The 16,905-nt window shown below is 46.6% G+C and overlaps 2 protein-coding genes across 2 annotated transcripts; one reads left to right on the forward strand and one right to left on the reverse strand.

Moving 5' to 3' along the window:
• Nucleotides 1-2,943: 2,943 nt before the first annotated feature.
• LOC310756920 (zinc finger protein RFP-like) lies at nt 2,944-15,651 on the forward strand. The gene is made up of 7 exons (XM_083601862.1): nt 2,944-3,840; nt 8,570-8,665; nt 8,971-9,201; nt 10,010-10,032; nt 11,334-11,455; nt 12,025-12,057; nt 14,264-15,651. The coding sequence occupies exons 1-7, from the start codon at nt 3,412-3,414 to the stop codon at nt 14,761-14,763; spliced, it is 1,434 nt and encodes a 477-aa protein (XP_083457988.1). The 5' UTR covers nt 2,944-3,411; the 3' UTR covers nt 14,764-15,651.
• Nucleotides 5,504-8,289, reverse strand: LOC310757071 (uncharacterized protein). The gene is made up of 2 exons (XM_083602210.1): nt 7,069-8,289; nt 5,504-5,535 (listed from the first exon to the last, which is right to left on the reverse strand). The coding sequence occupies exon 1, from the start codon at nt 8,170-8,172 to the stop codon at nt 7,102-7,104; it is 1,071 nt and encodes a 356-aa protein (XP_083458336.1). The 5' UTR covers nt 8,173-8,289; the 3' UTR covers nt 5,504-5,535; nt 7,069-7,101.
• Nucleotides 15,652-16,905: the final 1,254 nt, after the last annotated feature.

A 16,905-nucleotide genomic window follows, 5' to 3' on the forward strand; every position in this document is an offset into this window, starting at 1 on the left:
TCGGATTAGAAATGAAAGCAAATCTCCCAAGTCTGAAGTCTGCCCATCCCTTTATTTGTGGGAATCCCACAACCAGGAGAGAAGCGCGTCTGAGCCGTATCTGCCAGGTCAGTGAGAGAGCAGGTATCCTATTGACACCCTACTTTTCAACACAGAGACAGTTGTGGGAAAATGAAAGGGGGGGGGGTGAAAGGAATGCCAATTGCAATAGTTCCCCAGCCCATTTTCAACGGAAGCATTGCAACCAGTGCCAAACAGATGGGGCATAAAGGCAGGGAGAAGCATTTTAATTCAACATTTTTATCATAGTCACCCAAATGGCAATTCTCAATTCGGAAGAGGAAGCGAAAACAGCACATCTTTCTAATCTCTTCTGAGCTCTGTGGAAGAATGAGGAAATTGAGCCTACAGCCCTGTGCCCAGTTCCCTGGGATAAGTTCCGGAGATGACAGGATTAGCTCTTAGGTTTTGGTGATTGCCTAGAGAAAGGACTTCTTCACACATATGGTTCTGGCCACTGGCTTACACACCCTTTTAAAGTTGGCGAGACAAAGGGTTTCAGACCAAAAGCCCTTTCCTGCTCGCCTCCACAGCTTCAGCTGATTCAGAGGTAGACTGCCTCTGCACCAGGAGGTTTCATTGAGCAGCCCCAGAAACAGTTCTGCCTTGACAACTGTGGGGCTGTCCCAACATGCTGTTGGCCTAATGAATATTGCTGGTGACACTGGAGCTTGGGCAGGAAGAGAGTGATCTGAAACTGGGAGATATGGACCTCAGTCTGTTGTCATGGTGAGATCACTTCCTGTTGAAATTAGGCTTTTCCAGCACCGTTTCCCCCCTGCAGAGGTGGGGCACCTATGAGAATGGTCCACCCTCAGAGACTGACGGATCCAAGTGGCTCTGGAGGATTTTCTGGCTGATATTACTGGCGCTTCTGTTGATGCCCTGGTCAATCTGTGAACATCCGGATTGCTCAAGATCCCTCATGATCTCGAAGAGTTTCCCACCTTGTGATGCCCATTTGGCCTTGTGGTATCCTCTCGAACTGTGCAGGTTACAGTTATCATTATCACCATCAATATTGGTTTAATGAATACAACACAAACGTTAGGGTTACACTGGGATAAACTGCTGCTCATGCTACTTTTTTGGTTTCTTCCCAGAACATCCACCCCCAAAAGTTTTCCGAACTGTCCCCTCAGCTCTTTATTCAGTGACAGACCCGTCTGCAAAATGTCAACACACAGACAGCAGGTATCATAATAATCCAGAATATGTAACGGAAAACAGTTTTTGGTATATTTGTAATGGCCTCAATTATTTTGTCTTCATTTTTACACTTGAACATAAACCCAAATTAAGAAGGGGACCCTCACTTCAGCATGGATCAAATGAAACGTCGGAGAAAAATGTTCAGAGCACCAACACTGATTTTTTTTAAAGTGTGATTTGTAAAGAATTTTATGAGGAATGTGTCAACCACCAAACAATTATAATTCAGCAGTAGATAAAGATAAAAAGTATCACAAGTAAAAAGAGTGAGAACTCTTCCCCCACACTAAAAAATAAGAAAGATAAAAGATTCCATGGTTAATGAAATATACTCGGAGTCGAGAGTGGATTTCATGCTCTTTATTCCACTCAAAGTAGTGAGGAATGAAAGTACCCCCAAAATATCTGCTTTATATACATTATTTACCCAATGGGCCGCACGTGATTGGTTACTTCTGGGATTCTCCTGTAGGCCAATCAGGTTGCGGATTCACTTCCATCTGGAGCTGGATTGGGTGGATCCTGAGGACCAATCATACTGCTGCATTGTTCTAGGACCAACCAGACTGCTGCATTCTGAATCCTATTGTTCTAGGACCAATCAGACTGCAGCATTTTGAATCCTATTCAACTCAGTACATAATAGTTAATGTTAATTTTTCTGAGAGGATGGACTGACTGGAGATGGGATCAGTGGATGGGGGAAAAATGGAGGAAGCTGGACCTGAAGAGCAGCTTAAAAATTCACCTGGACTGCAGGAAGATTCATTGGTTTAGCGGGGAGGATGGGGAGGAAACAGGGATTTTGTTGAGATTACATCAGCCCACCCCATTTGAAGCTTGAAGTTGGAAACAAGAAAGGGCAGCCAGGCCATTTATTTGTGATGGTTAATACTTTATTTCCTGAGTTCAGGTCAGAGGCTCACCCTATTCATACATAAACACGCCCTTAAAACAGGATTTGCAAGCAAAAAGTCAATGGGAAGGCTTTCCCCATTTGCCTCCCTTACTGCAGAGGAATATTTGGGGTCATTGGGAGAGTCAAAATGGCTTCAGGATTGCTCTCCCGTATTATTTCAGTCACATGGTTCATATACAGTATTTAGATACGTGTGCATTTATGAATATTAATTCTATATTTGAGACCTTAAAATTCTCATAACAAAGTGATGTTTCACTGACAAAGGGCTGCATTCATTGAGAAAACAGGTTTAATTGAAAGTAAAAAAAGGTAAAGGTAAAGGGACCCCTGACCATCAGGTCCAGTCGTGACCGACTCTGGGGTTCCGGCGCTCATCTCGCTTTATTGGCCGAGGGAACTGGTGTACAGCTTCCGGGTCATGGGGCCAGCATGACTAAGCCGCTTCTGGCGAACCAGAGCAGCACACGGAAACACCGTTTACCTTCCCGCCAGAGCGGTACCTATTTATCTACTTGCACTTTGACGTGCTTTCAAACTGCTAGGTTGGCAGGAGCAGCGACCGAGCAACGGGCGCTCACCCCGACGCGGGGATTCGAACCAGCGACTTTCTGATCAGCAAGTCCTAGGCTCTGTGGTTTAACCCACAGCGCCACCCGCGTCCCTTTAATTGAAAGTACCCCCTGTTAATAGGTGCCCTGCAGTGACTGGCAAATATCTGGATACCATTTAGCTGAGTCCAGAGGTTATTGCACATTATCAGCCGCCGGTGATTCTGTCAGAACGACTCACTAAAAACTGGCACCGGGATGGAGGGCTGGGCTGTTTCTCCTCTGTATGTGGGAGCTGCTAACTAGAAAGAAGATGTCAATGGAGCAAGGCGGGGGCGGGGCGAGGCGGAAATTCATTCATCAGCTTGCAAAGTAGTCTGAGGCTGACATGCGGATAGTTAAACGACAACAACAATAAACTCCACCAGCTCTCGCAGGGAAATGGTTCCTTAAAAGAGCAGCCACCAAGAATGAGCATTCCATTTAAAATAAAATATATAAAACTATATATTTCCACCATATCAAAGCGGCTCGGAGCTCCACCCAACTCCAAGGCAGCAGAGATCCTGAGTGATCGCAGCTGAATTTCCTGGAAAGGAAACACACCCATTTGCAGACGGAAAAGAGAGAAAACGAAACCAACTCTTTCTTCCTGTCGAGGCAGCAGCCATGGCTGCTTCTGGGGGTCCCGTCCAGGATCTCCGCGACGAAGCCACTTGCTCCATCTGCCTGGATTATTTCAGGGATCCAGTGATCATTCATGAATGCGGGCACAACTTCTGCCGATCCTGCCTGACCCAGTACTGGGAGAAATCCGAGGGAGAGGCTTCCTGCCCTCAGTGCAGGGAAAGGGTGGAGCAAAGCAGCATCAGGCGAAACCAGCAGCTGGCAAATGTTGTGGAAATAGCCAAGAAATTCAGCCATCCGGAGGGGAAAGAGGAGGCCGGAGGAAAAAGAAGGGTCTGCGAGAAGCACCAGGAGCCCCTGAAACTGTTCTGCAAGGAGGATGAAGCCCCCATCTGTGTGGTGTGTGACAGATCCAAGGAGCACAAAAGCCACGAGGTGGTTCCTCTAGAGGAGGCGTCCCAGGAGTACAAGGTGAGAAAAGTCAGAGGGTCTTTCTTGGGGAGTGGAAGAGCTGCAGACAAAAGGGGCTATTAATAATAATAATTGTAATGTATTCTCTCCACTTGCAGCCCAAAAGGAATTCTTGTGCAGCCTGATAAAACTAAACTTCTGAAACTTTATACAATAAACATTTATTTTTCTTTTTGAGGGTTTAAAGTGCACCGCCTGAATACAGGCTGCAGTAACTCCCCTGGGAGGAAAGATTACAACATCTAGGATTAATTTAATAAAAAGGAGGGGGGAGATAGAAGAGAAGAGAATAGAATCATAGAGTTGGAAGAGACCACAAGGGCCATCGAGTCCAACCCCCTGCCAAGCAGGAAACACCATCAGAGCACTCCTGACATATGGTTGTCAAGCCTCTGCTTAAAGACCTCCAAAGAAGGAGACTCCACCACACTCCTTGGCAGCAAATTCCACTGTCGAACAGCTCTTACTGTCAGGAAGTTCTTCCTAATGTTTAGGTGGAATCTTCTTTCTTGTAGTTTGGATCCATTGCTCCGTGTCCGCTTCTCTGGAGCAGCAGAAAACAACCTTTCTCCCTCCTCTATGTGACATCCTTTTATATATTTGAACATGGCTATCATATCACCCCATAACCTCCTCTTCTCCAGGCTAAACATGCCCAGCTCCCTTAGCCGTTCCTCATAAGGCATCGTTTCCAGGCCTTTGACCATTTTGGTTGCCCTCCTCTGGACACGTTCCAGTTTGTCAGTGTCCTTCTTGAACTGTGGTGCCCAGAACTGGACACAGTACTCCAGGTGAGGTCTGACCAGAGCAGAATACAGTGGCACTATTACTTCCCTTGATCTAGATGCTATACTCCTATTGATGCAGCCCAGAATTGCATTGGCTTTTTTAGCTGCCGCGTCACACTGTTGGCTCATGTCAAGTTTGTGGTCAACCAAGACTCCTAGATCCTTTTCACATGTACTGCTCTCAAGCCAGGTGTCACCCATCTTGTATTTGTGCCTCTCATTTTTTTGCCCAAGTGCAATACTTTACATTTCTCCCTGTTAAAGTTCATCTTGTTTGTTTTGGCCCAGTTCTCTAATCTGTCAAGGTCGTTTTGAAGTGTGATCCTGTCCTCTGGGGTGTTAGCCACCCCTCCCAGTTTGGTGTCATCTGCAAATTTGATCAGGATGCCCTTGAGTCCATCATCCAAGTCGTTGATAAAGATGTTGAATAAGACCAGGCCCAAGACAGAACCCTGTGGCACCCCACTAGTCACTCTTCTCCAGGATGAAGAGGAACCATTGATGAGCACCCTTTGGGTTCGGTCAGTCAGCCAGTTACAAATCCACTGAGTGGTAGCATAGTCAAGACCGCATTTTACCAGCTTCTTTACAAGAATATCATGGGGCACCTTGTCAAATGCCTTGCTGAAATCAAGGTTGGTTACATCCACTGCGTTCCCTTCATCTACCAGGCTTGTAATTCTGTCAAAAAACGAGATCAGGTTAGTCTGACATGACTTATTTTTCAGAAATCCATGCTGACTATTGGTGATCACAGCATTCCTTTCTAGGTGCTCACAGACTGTTTGCTTAATGATCTGCTCCAGAATCTTCCCTGGTATTGATGTCAGACTGATTGGGCGATAATTATTTGGGTCCTCTCTTTTCCCCTTTTTGAAAATGGGGACAACATTTGCCCTCCTCCAGTCTGCCGGGACTTCGCCTGTTCTCCAGGAATTCTCAAAGATGACTGCCAGTGGTTCTGAGATCACATCTGCCAGTTCTTTTAATACTCTTGGATGCAGTTCATCTGGCCCTGGAGACTTGAATACATCTAAACTAGCCAAGTATTCTTGTACTATCTCCTTAGTTATTCTGGGCTGTGTTTCCTCTGCTGAATCATTTGCTCCAAATTCTTCAGGTCGGGCATTGTTTTCTTTATCGAAGAAGACTGAGGCAAAGAAGGCATTGAGGAGTTCAGCCCTTTCTGTGTCCCCTGTTTGCATTTCACCATCTTCTCCTCTGAGTGACCCCACTGTTTCTTTGTTCTTCCTTTTGCTACGGACATACCCATAAAAGCCTTTTTTGTTGCTTTTAACCTCTCTAGCAAGCCTGAGTTCATTCTGTGCTTTAGCTTTTCTGACTTTGTGTCTACACTTGCTGGCTATTTGTTTGAATTCCTCTTTGGTGGTTTCCCCCCTTTTCCATTTTTTGTACACATCCTTTTTTAATCTTAAGTCAGTTAAAAGTTCTTTAGATAGCCACCCTGGCTTCTTTAGGCACCTTCCATGTTTCCGTCTCATTGGTATTGCCTGAAGTTGTGCTTTTACTATCTCCCTCTTAACAAACTCCCAGCCATCATGAACTCCCTTTCCTTTTAGTTTTACTGTCCATGGGATCTCACCCAGCACTTCCCTAAGTTTTATGAAGTCGGCTTTCTTAAAGTCAAGAAATTGAGTCCTAGTATGCTTGGCTGCTCCTTTCCGCTGTATAGTAAACTTCAGAAGAGCATGATCACTCGCGCCTAATGATCCTTCCACTTCTACCCCACTAACCAGGTCATCAACATTGGTTAGGACCAGATCTAAAATGGCTGTTCCTCTTGTTGCTTCTCCCACTTTCTGGACAATGAAGTTGTCTGCAAGGCCAGTGAGGAATGAGTTTGACATCCAACAAATATCCGGGTAATTGAAGTCCCCCATTACTACTATCTCCCTTTCTTTTGCATGCTTGGCCATCTGTTCCAGGAAGGCATCATCTATGTCCTCCCTTTGGCTTGGGGATCTATAGTAAACTCCCACAATGAGGTCTCTGTTATTCTTCTCTCCCTTAATTTTGACCCAAATGTTCTCACTTTGGCTTTGGGGTTCTAAATCTTGGATCTCTTCACAGGTATACACATCCCTGACATATAACGCCACTCCTCCTCCTTTCTTGTCTGGTCTGTTTCTCTGAAATAGATTGTATCCCTCCATTATTACATTCCAATCGTGGGAATTATCCCACCAGGTTTCAGTGATGCCTATTATGTCATATTTAGTTTGCTGTACCAAGAGCTCAAGCTCATCTTGTTTATTTCCCATGCTTTGCGCATTAGTGTACAGACATTGAAGTCCATTAATCATTCCCCCATGTCTCTTATTTAAGGATTTTTTCCTCTCACCACTAGGTCTGCGTGCTGTTTGCCCCATTTGGTCTATGACATTTGGATGATCATCTTCATCAATTGATAGACTCCTACCTTCAGGAGCACTGTCTCCCTCCCCCACATTAGTCAGTTTAAAGCCCTCCTGATGAGGTTTCTGAGATTTTTGGCAAAAACATTCCTCCCAACCGCTGTGAGGTGCAGCCCATCGCTTGCCAGAAGTCCATCTTCAAGAAACTGCAGCCCGTGATCTAAGAATCCAAACCGTTCCTGTTTACACCATTTGCGAAGCCAGCTGTTCACTTCCACTATTTTTCCCTCTCTCCCTGGGCCATGTCGTTCAACTGGGAGGACAGATGAGATGACAATTTGTGCATTTAATTGCTTCAATTTCCTGCCCAGAGCCTCGTAGTCTCTTTTGATCTTCTGGAGGCTATTGCTTGCAGTGTCGTTGGTTCCCACATGAACCAAGAGGAAGGGGTATTTGTCAGTGGGTTTTATGATTCCTTGCAGTCGTTCAGTTACATCTTGGATCTTAGCCCCGGGGAGACAGCACACCTCCCGAGACATCTTGTCAGGCCCACAGATCACTGCTTCTGTTCCCCTCAGTAGGGAATCCCCTATCACCACTACACGCCTCCTCTTAGGTTTGGTCGGGGTTCTTCCGTGAGCTGTCCGTTCCAAGGTCGCCTGCACATTCCCTGAGGACTGACTTTGCTGCTCGTCTTCATATACCTGATCGACTGTAATGAGGGAGAGATCCTCAAATGGAGTCTGTTCTTCGTCTTCCATGCTAGGGGAGAGGACTTCAAAGCGATTGTGTATTTCTAAACAATCAGAGCAAACCCTGGGCCTCCTACTTCTTTGAGTCACGTTTCTCCATATATCTGGCACCTGTGTTGGTGAACTAGCCTCCTTCTCAGGGGTGTCCCCTGTCTCCTCCTTGGTGGAGACGGTGTTCTCTGTTGCTTCCAAGAAGAGCTCCAGCTCTCTAATTCTTTGGAGCGTAGCTACACGTTCCTCCAGTTGCTGGACTTTGTCTTCTAAGAGGGCAATCAACATACAATTGCTGCAGGTAAAGCTGCCTGCAACCTTTGGCAAGATGGCAAACATTACGCAGGAACCGCAGGCGACCGCAGCTGTTCCCTCACCCTCCATCTTGAAAACGTGTCGTTGGGCGTGGCTACAGTGGTCCTCCATCTTAAAAAGCGTGAAGACAGGACAAATAACCCCCCCAAAAAAACCCTAGGTCTCCCCCAACAAACATTTGAGACTAGCTCCCCTAAATCTAAAAGATGGATCAAACTGCGCGCGCCGCCAAGCTAATCACCTGACTCAACAGAAGCCCTGCCCCCTCTGACCTTTGCACAGAGAGAGCAGCTAATCCAATGTTGGAGGTGTGTTGAGTGTGGGGGACAAATAGCACCCCCCCATGTTTCTCAGCTCAGATATAGGGCAGCCCCATTTCTGCCTCATCTGGGATGAAAAAGGGGAACCTCTGCAAAAGACCCAGGGATGTGGGGCAGGGAGCAAACATACGGTCAGCTTGCCTGTTAATGTGTAACACAGCCCAACTTGGATTTTGTTTTCTTTTCAGGATCAGATCAGCAGATGCCTAGACAATGTGAGGAAGGAGAGAGAGAAAATTCTAGTATTTAAAGCAAACACAGAAAAGGAAAGCCAAGACCTGCTTGTAAGCACCATTGTTACTACTTTAAGATGAAAAATGCTATAGTCTAGAATCAATATCTGGGGGGGGGGGATGAATATGGAATACAGAAAGAGGTTTATTTTTGAACAGCCCTATCTCTCACAGAGCACGAAAGACCATTTAATGGAGGGGTTGGGCTTGTGAGTTTTTATGAAGCTCTTTCTCTGCTGAATATGTTAGAAGTGGCCTTACAAGAGAATTGGGATAACTGGCCTCTTCATCCTCAAGAGCAGACTAGATGCCTGATATTGGCCCACTGTTCTCTTCTTTCAATCTCTTTGCTGCAGAAACAAACAGGTGCAGAGAGGGAAAAGATGGTGGCTGAGTTCAGGCGACTGCACCAGTTTCTGGAAGAACAAGAGAAACACATTCTGGCCCAGATGGCAGAAGTGGAGAAGGAGATTGCAGCCAAAAGGGAGGAGCAGCTGGCCAGACTCTCCAGGGAACTCTCCTCTCTTGACAACCTCATCCGGGAAATGGAGGAGAAGCTTCGGGAACCAGCGAGTGAACTCCTGCAGGTCAGGCCTCATCCTGATGTGAGAGGGTGGAGGGTGCTGCTTCAGAATACAGGCAGGATGATAACATTTCTTAACCCCTCCCCCCCAAAAAAACACCTTCTGTAAAGAAAACAATTGGTACATGAAGGGTGAAAGGCCTGGGGTCGCAAAAGTGGACCTACCAGATCAAGCCTGAGGCTTCTTCACTTTAGCATCGTTTTCTCCCATTGGCCAACCAGAGGTCTCTGGGAAGCCTAAAGAACCAGCAGCACTCTGCCCCCCTCTGTTTCCCTGCAAGTGTTACTCAGCTGCTTAGTATTGTTAACTGATTGGGGTCATCCTGATGTTTGGAACACGTTGTCTGCAATATTCTGGTGACTCTCCTTTACACCTTCAGGTGAGGCAGTGGAAGTGCTGGACCGTTGTCTTGTCTCCATAACGGACTGGATGAGAGCCAACAAACTGCAGCTCAATCCAGATAAGACTGAGGAACTATTAGTGGGTGGTTCCCTAGACTGGATGGGTGGGAGATGGGCTGCTTTTCATGGGGTTATGCTTCCTCTGTCGGAGTGGGTACATGGCTTGGGGGTTGTACATGGGGCTGTCTCTGAAGACAGTTTGGATTATTTGGTTGCTCTTGTTTTTGTTTTTATTATGTATTTTGTGTTTTCGTATTGTGATTTTATCTTGTGAACAGCCCAGAAACCTGCAGTTATAGGGTGGTATACAAGATTGACAACAACAACAACAATCTCATCACAGTGCTCTGTGTAGAACTGGGCCCACTGACATCTTTTTTCCCCTTCCCTTCCCTTTTCTTCCCTTCCAGGATATTGGAAGCATCTTACAGAGGTAAGTGATGGGAAACCCCAGCCTTACTCTGATTCTGGGAAAGTTCCTGTTTAACAGGTGAGAAACTCCGTTTCCAGTTCCTCCTTCCATTTCACAAAATCACAGTCAAAAACAGGGACATGTTTTTGTTGTCATTTGTATCTGTTGGTCCCATCTACAATCACTGACAGGAAGCCATTTCCATTGCATATTTCTGAAGGCCCTTCTCCATGATGGATTCGTTTACTCTGCAATTGATATAAAAAGCACCCCAAAGTGCTTGTAAATATATTCACTGTAACTTAGATTTAAATATCCAGTGTATTTCAGGCTTCTGCAGGTTCTTCCTCAGACATAAAAATGTGAGAAAGGGCCCTGCTGGATCCAGCCAGTAGCCCATCTAGTCCAGAATCCTGTTTTCACAATGACTAACCAGGTGCCTAACCCTTTATAATGTTAATTGTAAAACCCATTCTAAAGCATTCTGAACTTCCTTATGTTTCAGAAAGGCACATCCCAGTTCTATTTTATGTTGCTCATTAATCATGTGAACTGCTTGACTAAAACGGGTGTAGTCCTAAAATCTCTGCGTAAGGACCCAGTATAGTTCGATTTTCTTCAAAAAAATAATTTCCATATATCAGCTTCTTTCCCTTTCAGTCTCATATTCCAAGATTTCTTCAGTATATTTCATAGGAAGGTGTGTGTCGGTTTTCCTTAAACTTGTTAGGTTCTCTCTAGATCAGGGGTCACCAACCTAAGACCCCTGGGCCAGTAGCGGCCCCCGGGGCTCATCTATCTGGCCCATGATGACCCCTGTCACCCCCCACAGCCCGATCTTACTGGTGCGGCGTGGGAACCAACTTCCGGGTTGATGGCGCCTGTGCGCATGTGCAAGGGCGCTCATCCGACCCGGATGTGCACCGGAAATAGTGTGTGCACATGCGTGTGGGACGGAGAAGTGCCCGTGCGCATGCATACATGCCATTTCCGGCGCACATCCGGGTCAGAGGAGCACTGAAAATAGCGTGTGTGCATGTACACTGGCACTCCTCCAACCCAGAAGAGCGCGTGTGCGCACACGCTCCGGCCCATCCTCCAACAGACGGATCGTGGATCGGACCATCGTCCGGTAAGCTTGCCGACCCCTGCTCTAGATCCACACACCATCTAGATGCTCATTTTTGCCACTGGAAAAACCCAGCTCCCAAGTCTTCATGATACATCCATGATGCCTTTCTTGTCAGGATGAAACACCTGCTCTATCAGAAAGCTCCTTGAATTGGAAGGATTTTGGCTTGACTTTGTTCTTCTCCTCCCAGGTCTCAGGAGAAGGAGAACTTAGAGGATCCTCCTGTGGCTTTTCCTCCTGCCCTGAAGTGGAGGATCTGGGACTTCTGTGATATTAATCCCTTCCTGGAGGGAGTCATGGAAAAATTCAAAGGTAGTAAAGAAGGGCTCATCAGATTGTGAGCTGGATGTTTGGAAGTGTTAATGATAGACACCAAATTATTAGCACTGCCAGGAAAATGGAGGTTGTATTTATTTATTCTTTTTCAGGCTTTGGGTGCTTTCACACATCTCACTTTTTGGGCATTTCTCCTGTTCCTTTGGCCCTGAGATTGATGTAAGGGGTGCAGGAGGGAGGGTGGCTGTCACAGAGCCAGCCAGGAGCAGAGGGAACTGGGGCTGAGGCCTCCCATCCTGGAACAGGGATTTCTGGACCTTGTTGTTGATGGGGAGATCTTCTTGGGGTCTTGCTCCTCCTCCCAAAATTTGGGCAGGCCTGAACCTTGACATCACCCCTGCCAGGGTTATGCAGGGATAGCCAGTATGGAGAGCTTCAGATACTTTTAACTGCAATTCCCAATATCTCCAGCTGGCATGGCTAATGATTATGGATGATGGGACTTGTAGTACACAATACAATCTCATGAGCTCCTATTGTTCTTTCCAGGTTTGTTATCTGAATGAAAGTGTGATGCTAAATCTCTGTTCCCTTTTCTCTTCCAGACTCTGTGGAATATGAACTTCAGCTGCGGAAAGGTACATTTAAAAATAATAATAATAATTTATTATTTATACCCTGCCCATCTGGCTCGGTTTCCCCAGCCATTTTCCAAGGTAAAATTCGGGAGAGACGGGATCCACTTATCAAAAGACCAGGCCACTGCAGCTCTTCCTTCCATGCCTTATTTTCCCTTATTTCCCAGAGGCATCTGTTCCGTGAGAGCAGCATGCTAGGCTAGAGGGGCTCTTGGCCTGATCCTGCAGACTCTTAGGAAGCCCCCAGCCCAGGATGCCTGGCTTTTCTGTGCCAAATCTCCATAAGACACAGGGGTGGTGTGAAGCCAAAGGCTCCTGGCACATGAGGGGGAAATATCCCTTTGAGTAATACAAAATCCCCACCCCTTTTATGTAAGAGTGGGAGATGCATGAACACAAATAGCTCAGAAAATGGCTGCAACAATCTTTGGGGGCGAGAAGGTGAATGGGTTCTGGTGTCAGTGGAGGGAGCTGGGGGCTGCCTGAGTGTCAACTCCAGTGGGCCGGCTTCCCTGCAAAATTGGGGGTCTTCCCTCAGCCTTTGTGTTGGAGGGGAGACATGGCTTCTCTGCTTAAACTAGAAAAACTTATGTACACTTAAAAGAGCAGGGCAGAATTGCACCACAGACCGGGGGGAAAGGCTCAATGAGAAGTCCAGTCTGGCCTGATCCTGGACACCACAAAAAGGGAATCATAAGAACTGGAAAAGTTGCAGCAGATAGCAGCATAAAGGAAACTCTTACTTATCTTTAAAATTATATTCTGGGAATCTTTTAGACAACAGCAGTGAGTAAAATACATAAAGGCTAATCAAGACAATAAACTAGAAAAACCCCTTACATTTAACAACAACAAAAAAGACTAATAGCAGCATTGGCAACATCCAACATCACACTTAATCTCCAAAGGCTGCTGTACAAATGTGTGTCTTTAAAAAGAAATTGCTTGACAAACTTTCCATAACGTGGTGAGAGGACTGCGGAGCAGATCTTCTTCCTAATGTCCACCAGCCTGACCAATTTTTAAATGGGCTTCACATTCTGCTTCCCCTGCCCACTTTCCCCATAAATGTGAGGAACATTGAAGAAAAAGATGAATCATATAGCCAATCAGGTCTGAAGAACCAGGATGGGGTCTTTGCATTGAAGGTGACAGTTGCGAATGGCACTTCCTAGGTTTTACTGGGTTTGGCTATAATAAAGTTACATATATCTTTTTAAAATAAAAACGTTTTTTCATTATTTTTTTCAAGTGGTGTGTGTGTGTGTGTGTGTGTGTGTGTGTGTGTGTACCTTTATCTTGGGATTGCAACAATAAATGCATTAACACAATTCATAGAAAAAGAAAGACATTCATATAAACGATGTAATAACTGTCAATTTAAAAAATAGAACGATCCATTTTCTGCATCACTCTAACCAAACCACAAAAGATAATTGAGTTTGTGCTTGGCTGACTGCTCATAGTTTGCCTGGGGGAAACAGACCAAAGGCCCACACGGCAGAACATGGGAGGGAGTCCCTCAGAAGGTGGTGGACTCTCCTTCCTTGGAGGTTCTTAGGTTGGGGGGGGGCTGTCGCGAACGCTTTAGTTGGGGTTACTGTATTGCAGGGGTTGGTCTAGAGGACCCTTTGGGTCCCTTCCAACTCTATGATGCGCTGTCAAGAATCCCAAGACAGATATTTCACACAGGGGGTTCGGGGCAGCCTAACCACTTTCTTGCTTTTTATAAACTACCTGGAAGGATGAGCTATAACATAACATTAAATATGTAACTGAAACGTGAATGGTGGTTTCAAGGAGGCTGAGAGCACCTGCTCTCAGTTTTACCTGGCATGTCCAGCATGGTCTGCCATGTGATGTGAGATAAAAGATTAAGGTGTGAATTAGGGAGTCCCTGCCCTGACTCCCTTCGGCCATGAACTGTGTGGGGTGGGGTGGCCTTAGACAAGCCACCGTCTCTGAGCCTCAGTCCTCCCATCTGAAAAATGGGCATACTAAGATTGACTTGACTTACAGGGAAGTTGCAAGGGTTCTATGTAGATAGAGTGTGTTAAGTGCTTTGAACCCTTGAAAGAACTGAAAATGTTTCAAGAATCATCAATAAGAACTTGATGAACACCCCTGTCTTGAATGCAGAGCCATGGACAGGGTCAGCTTCCCAGTTGATGTCGTTTCTCTTCTCTTTCCTCCTCTGCCCACACAGAAAATGTAACTTTGGATCCAGACACAGCACATCCCCACCTCATCCTGTCTGAGGATCGAAAGAGTGTGAGACAGGGAGAAGTGCGTCAAGACCTGCCAGACAACCCTGAAAGATTTGACACATATGGCTATGTGCTGGGATGTGAGGTTTTCACAGCAGGCAGACATTTCTGGGAAGTCACTGTGGGAAGAGAAGAGAAGTGGGGGGTGGGGGTGGCCAGAAAGTCTATGAAGAGGAAGTGTGGTTCCACTTTTGGTCCTAGGGACGGGATCTGGGGTTTCGGGAAGTGGCACGGAGGGTACGTCCCCAATAAGGCCTCTGTTCCAAGTGAGGAGCCCAAGAGGATCCGAGTGGCCTTGAACTGTGAAGGGGGACGGGTGTCCTTTTACGATGCTGATACAGCAGCCCTCCTCTACTCATTCTCAGAAGCCTCTTTCTCAGGAGAGACCCTCCAGCCCTTGATTTACGTGGGGAAGAAAGAGAACCTGAGACTCTCTTGACTGAGGGTGCAGACAGACAAGCGTCAATCATGATGCAACTCTCTCTTCTTGGGCCAGCTTTTTAAATGACACTGGACAACAAACCTTCCTCAGCCTCAATCCTGCTCTCAGATTCCCTTTTCCTCCCCCAAGATCTCCACTGGCCAGGGAGATGGAAGTTCCAAAATCCCATTTTTTGCTACTCCTCAGGGAAGCTTATGCGGCAATTCAGCAAAATCTCTATATCCAAAGAGACCTGTTTGCTAGTTGAGTGCAGATTGCACCCTGGAACCATTCCTCAAAACACAAATTAATAAATAGAAAGAACCGAGAGACTGGGAAACACTGTTGGAAGGGACTGTGTGAGATCTCTCAGGAGTCTCCAGGGCCCAGAAAGCAATTGGGGTGGGGGCTTTGGCAGTGGGGAAAAGAATTTCTAAGTCCACCTTGCTTACCGGCCTCTAGAAAGGTCAAGATCTCTGGCTTCGGACAAGTAAGGATGGTTGCTTGGGGGGCATTTTTGAGGGTCTTCCTGACTTATGCAATATTGCCTTTGCATGCACAAAGAGTCGGCCAAGACTAAACAACAACAAAAATGCTGAGCCCAGGAATGTCACCCCCCCACGTAGGTCTTGGGCCTTGATGTAGCAAAATCCCCTCTGACAATGAGGAGCCTCTGTCAGAGGTTCTGAATGACAATCTAGACTAGTGACTTTCAGGGGGTGGTGGTAAATTCCCATGTATACAATTATTTACTCCAAGATGCTTTGTAGTGAACAGTCAGATACTTATCTGTATTTTTAGAAATCACCTCTTCTTATATTTTTGTATAATGGGCCTGAAAGTATTTGGGACATGTTTCCTGTGCTAATGTGTTTGATTCTATTAAAAATTGTACTTCTTGCTCCTGTGTTGTTTGGAACTCAACAGTATAATATCCATTAAATTTCAGAGACTGAAATTTAACACACACACCCCATGGCTGCGGCTGGTGGTCCCATCCATGCAGGACCTCCGTGAGGAAGCCACTTGCTCCATTTGCCTGGAGTATTCAAGGGATCCAGAGATCATCCCTGATTGTGGGTACAACTTTTGCAGAGCCTGCCTGAGCCAGTTCTGGGGGGAGTTGGAAACTGGGGCCTTGTGTTCTGTCAGCCTCAAGCTTTCCGCTTGAAAAATGAGGATGATAAAAGAGTCTTAACATACAGGTCCATGTAAGGATTCTGTGCAGATAATGTGCTTGAAGTGCTTTGAACACTTGGAAGAACAAATGGTTTCAAGATTTATTACTGAGAACTTGTGGAGCATCCCGAACGCAGGGCATTGAGCGGGAATGAAATTTCTGTCATGGGTCTAAAGAAAAGTTCATCTCTGAGCTCCTGCTGTTTCTGTCCTCTTTCCTCATCTGCCCCCCAGAAAACGCAACTTTGGATCCTGCCTCATCCTGCCTGAGGATCAAGAGAGTGTGAGAGATGGAGATGCGGATCCAGATCTCCCCAAGAATCCTGGGAGATTAGACACACACGTCCCCATGTGCTGGGGCAAGAGGGGATCACAGCGGCAGACATTTTGGGAGGTCATTGCAGGGAGTGAGGGGCATTGGGCTGTAGGGGGCGCAGGAAGTCAGTGAGAAGGAAGGGCAAGTTCACTCCTCTGTCCTGAGGATGGGATCTGGGAGGTGGGGAAATGGGAAGGAGAATACAGCCCCTCCTTCCTCCTTATGCCTCTGCTCTGTCCCTGCTTGAGGATCCGAGGGACCCTGAACTCTCATCTGTCCTTTCACGCTGCAGATCCAGCAGCCTTTCTCCATGCATTCTCAGCACCCACCTTCTCAGGAGAGACCCTCCAGCCTTCTTTCTCTCCAGGGAGAAGCCCTATGTGCAGGACAGAGATGGGCTGGCCCTTGTGTCACTCCTGGTGCAACTCTCCCTTCTCAGACCAGCTTTCTACACAGCAGTGATTGGCTTGCTGTTGGGTCAGTCAGGAGATGAAACCCGCTTCTTGTCCCTCCCCCAGGCAGCTTTCCCAAAGGAGTCACTTGCTTGGTTCATGTCCTCTCTGAATAAAGTGAGAAAGGGCTGCATTCCTTTCATGGGAACACGAGAACAGGGCCTTCTCTGCAGTGGCTCCCCATCTGTGGAATGCTCTCCCCAGGGAAGTTCA

This window comes from Podarcis filfolensis (genome assembly GCF_964270895.1).
Source record: "Podarcis filfolensis genome assembly, chromosome: 2".
Taxonomy (NCBI): domain Eukaryota; kingdom Metazoa; phylum Chordata; class Lepidosauria; order Squamata; family Lacertidae; genus Podarcis; species Podarcis filfolensis.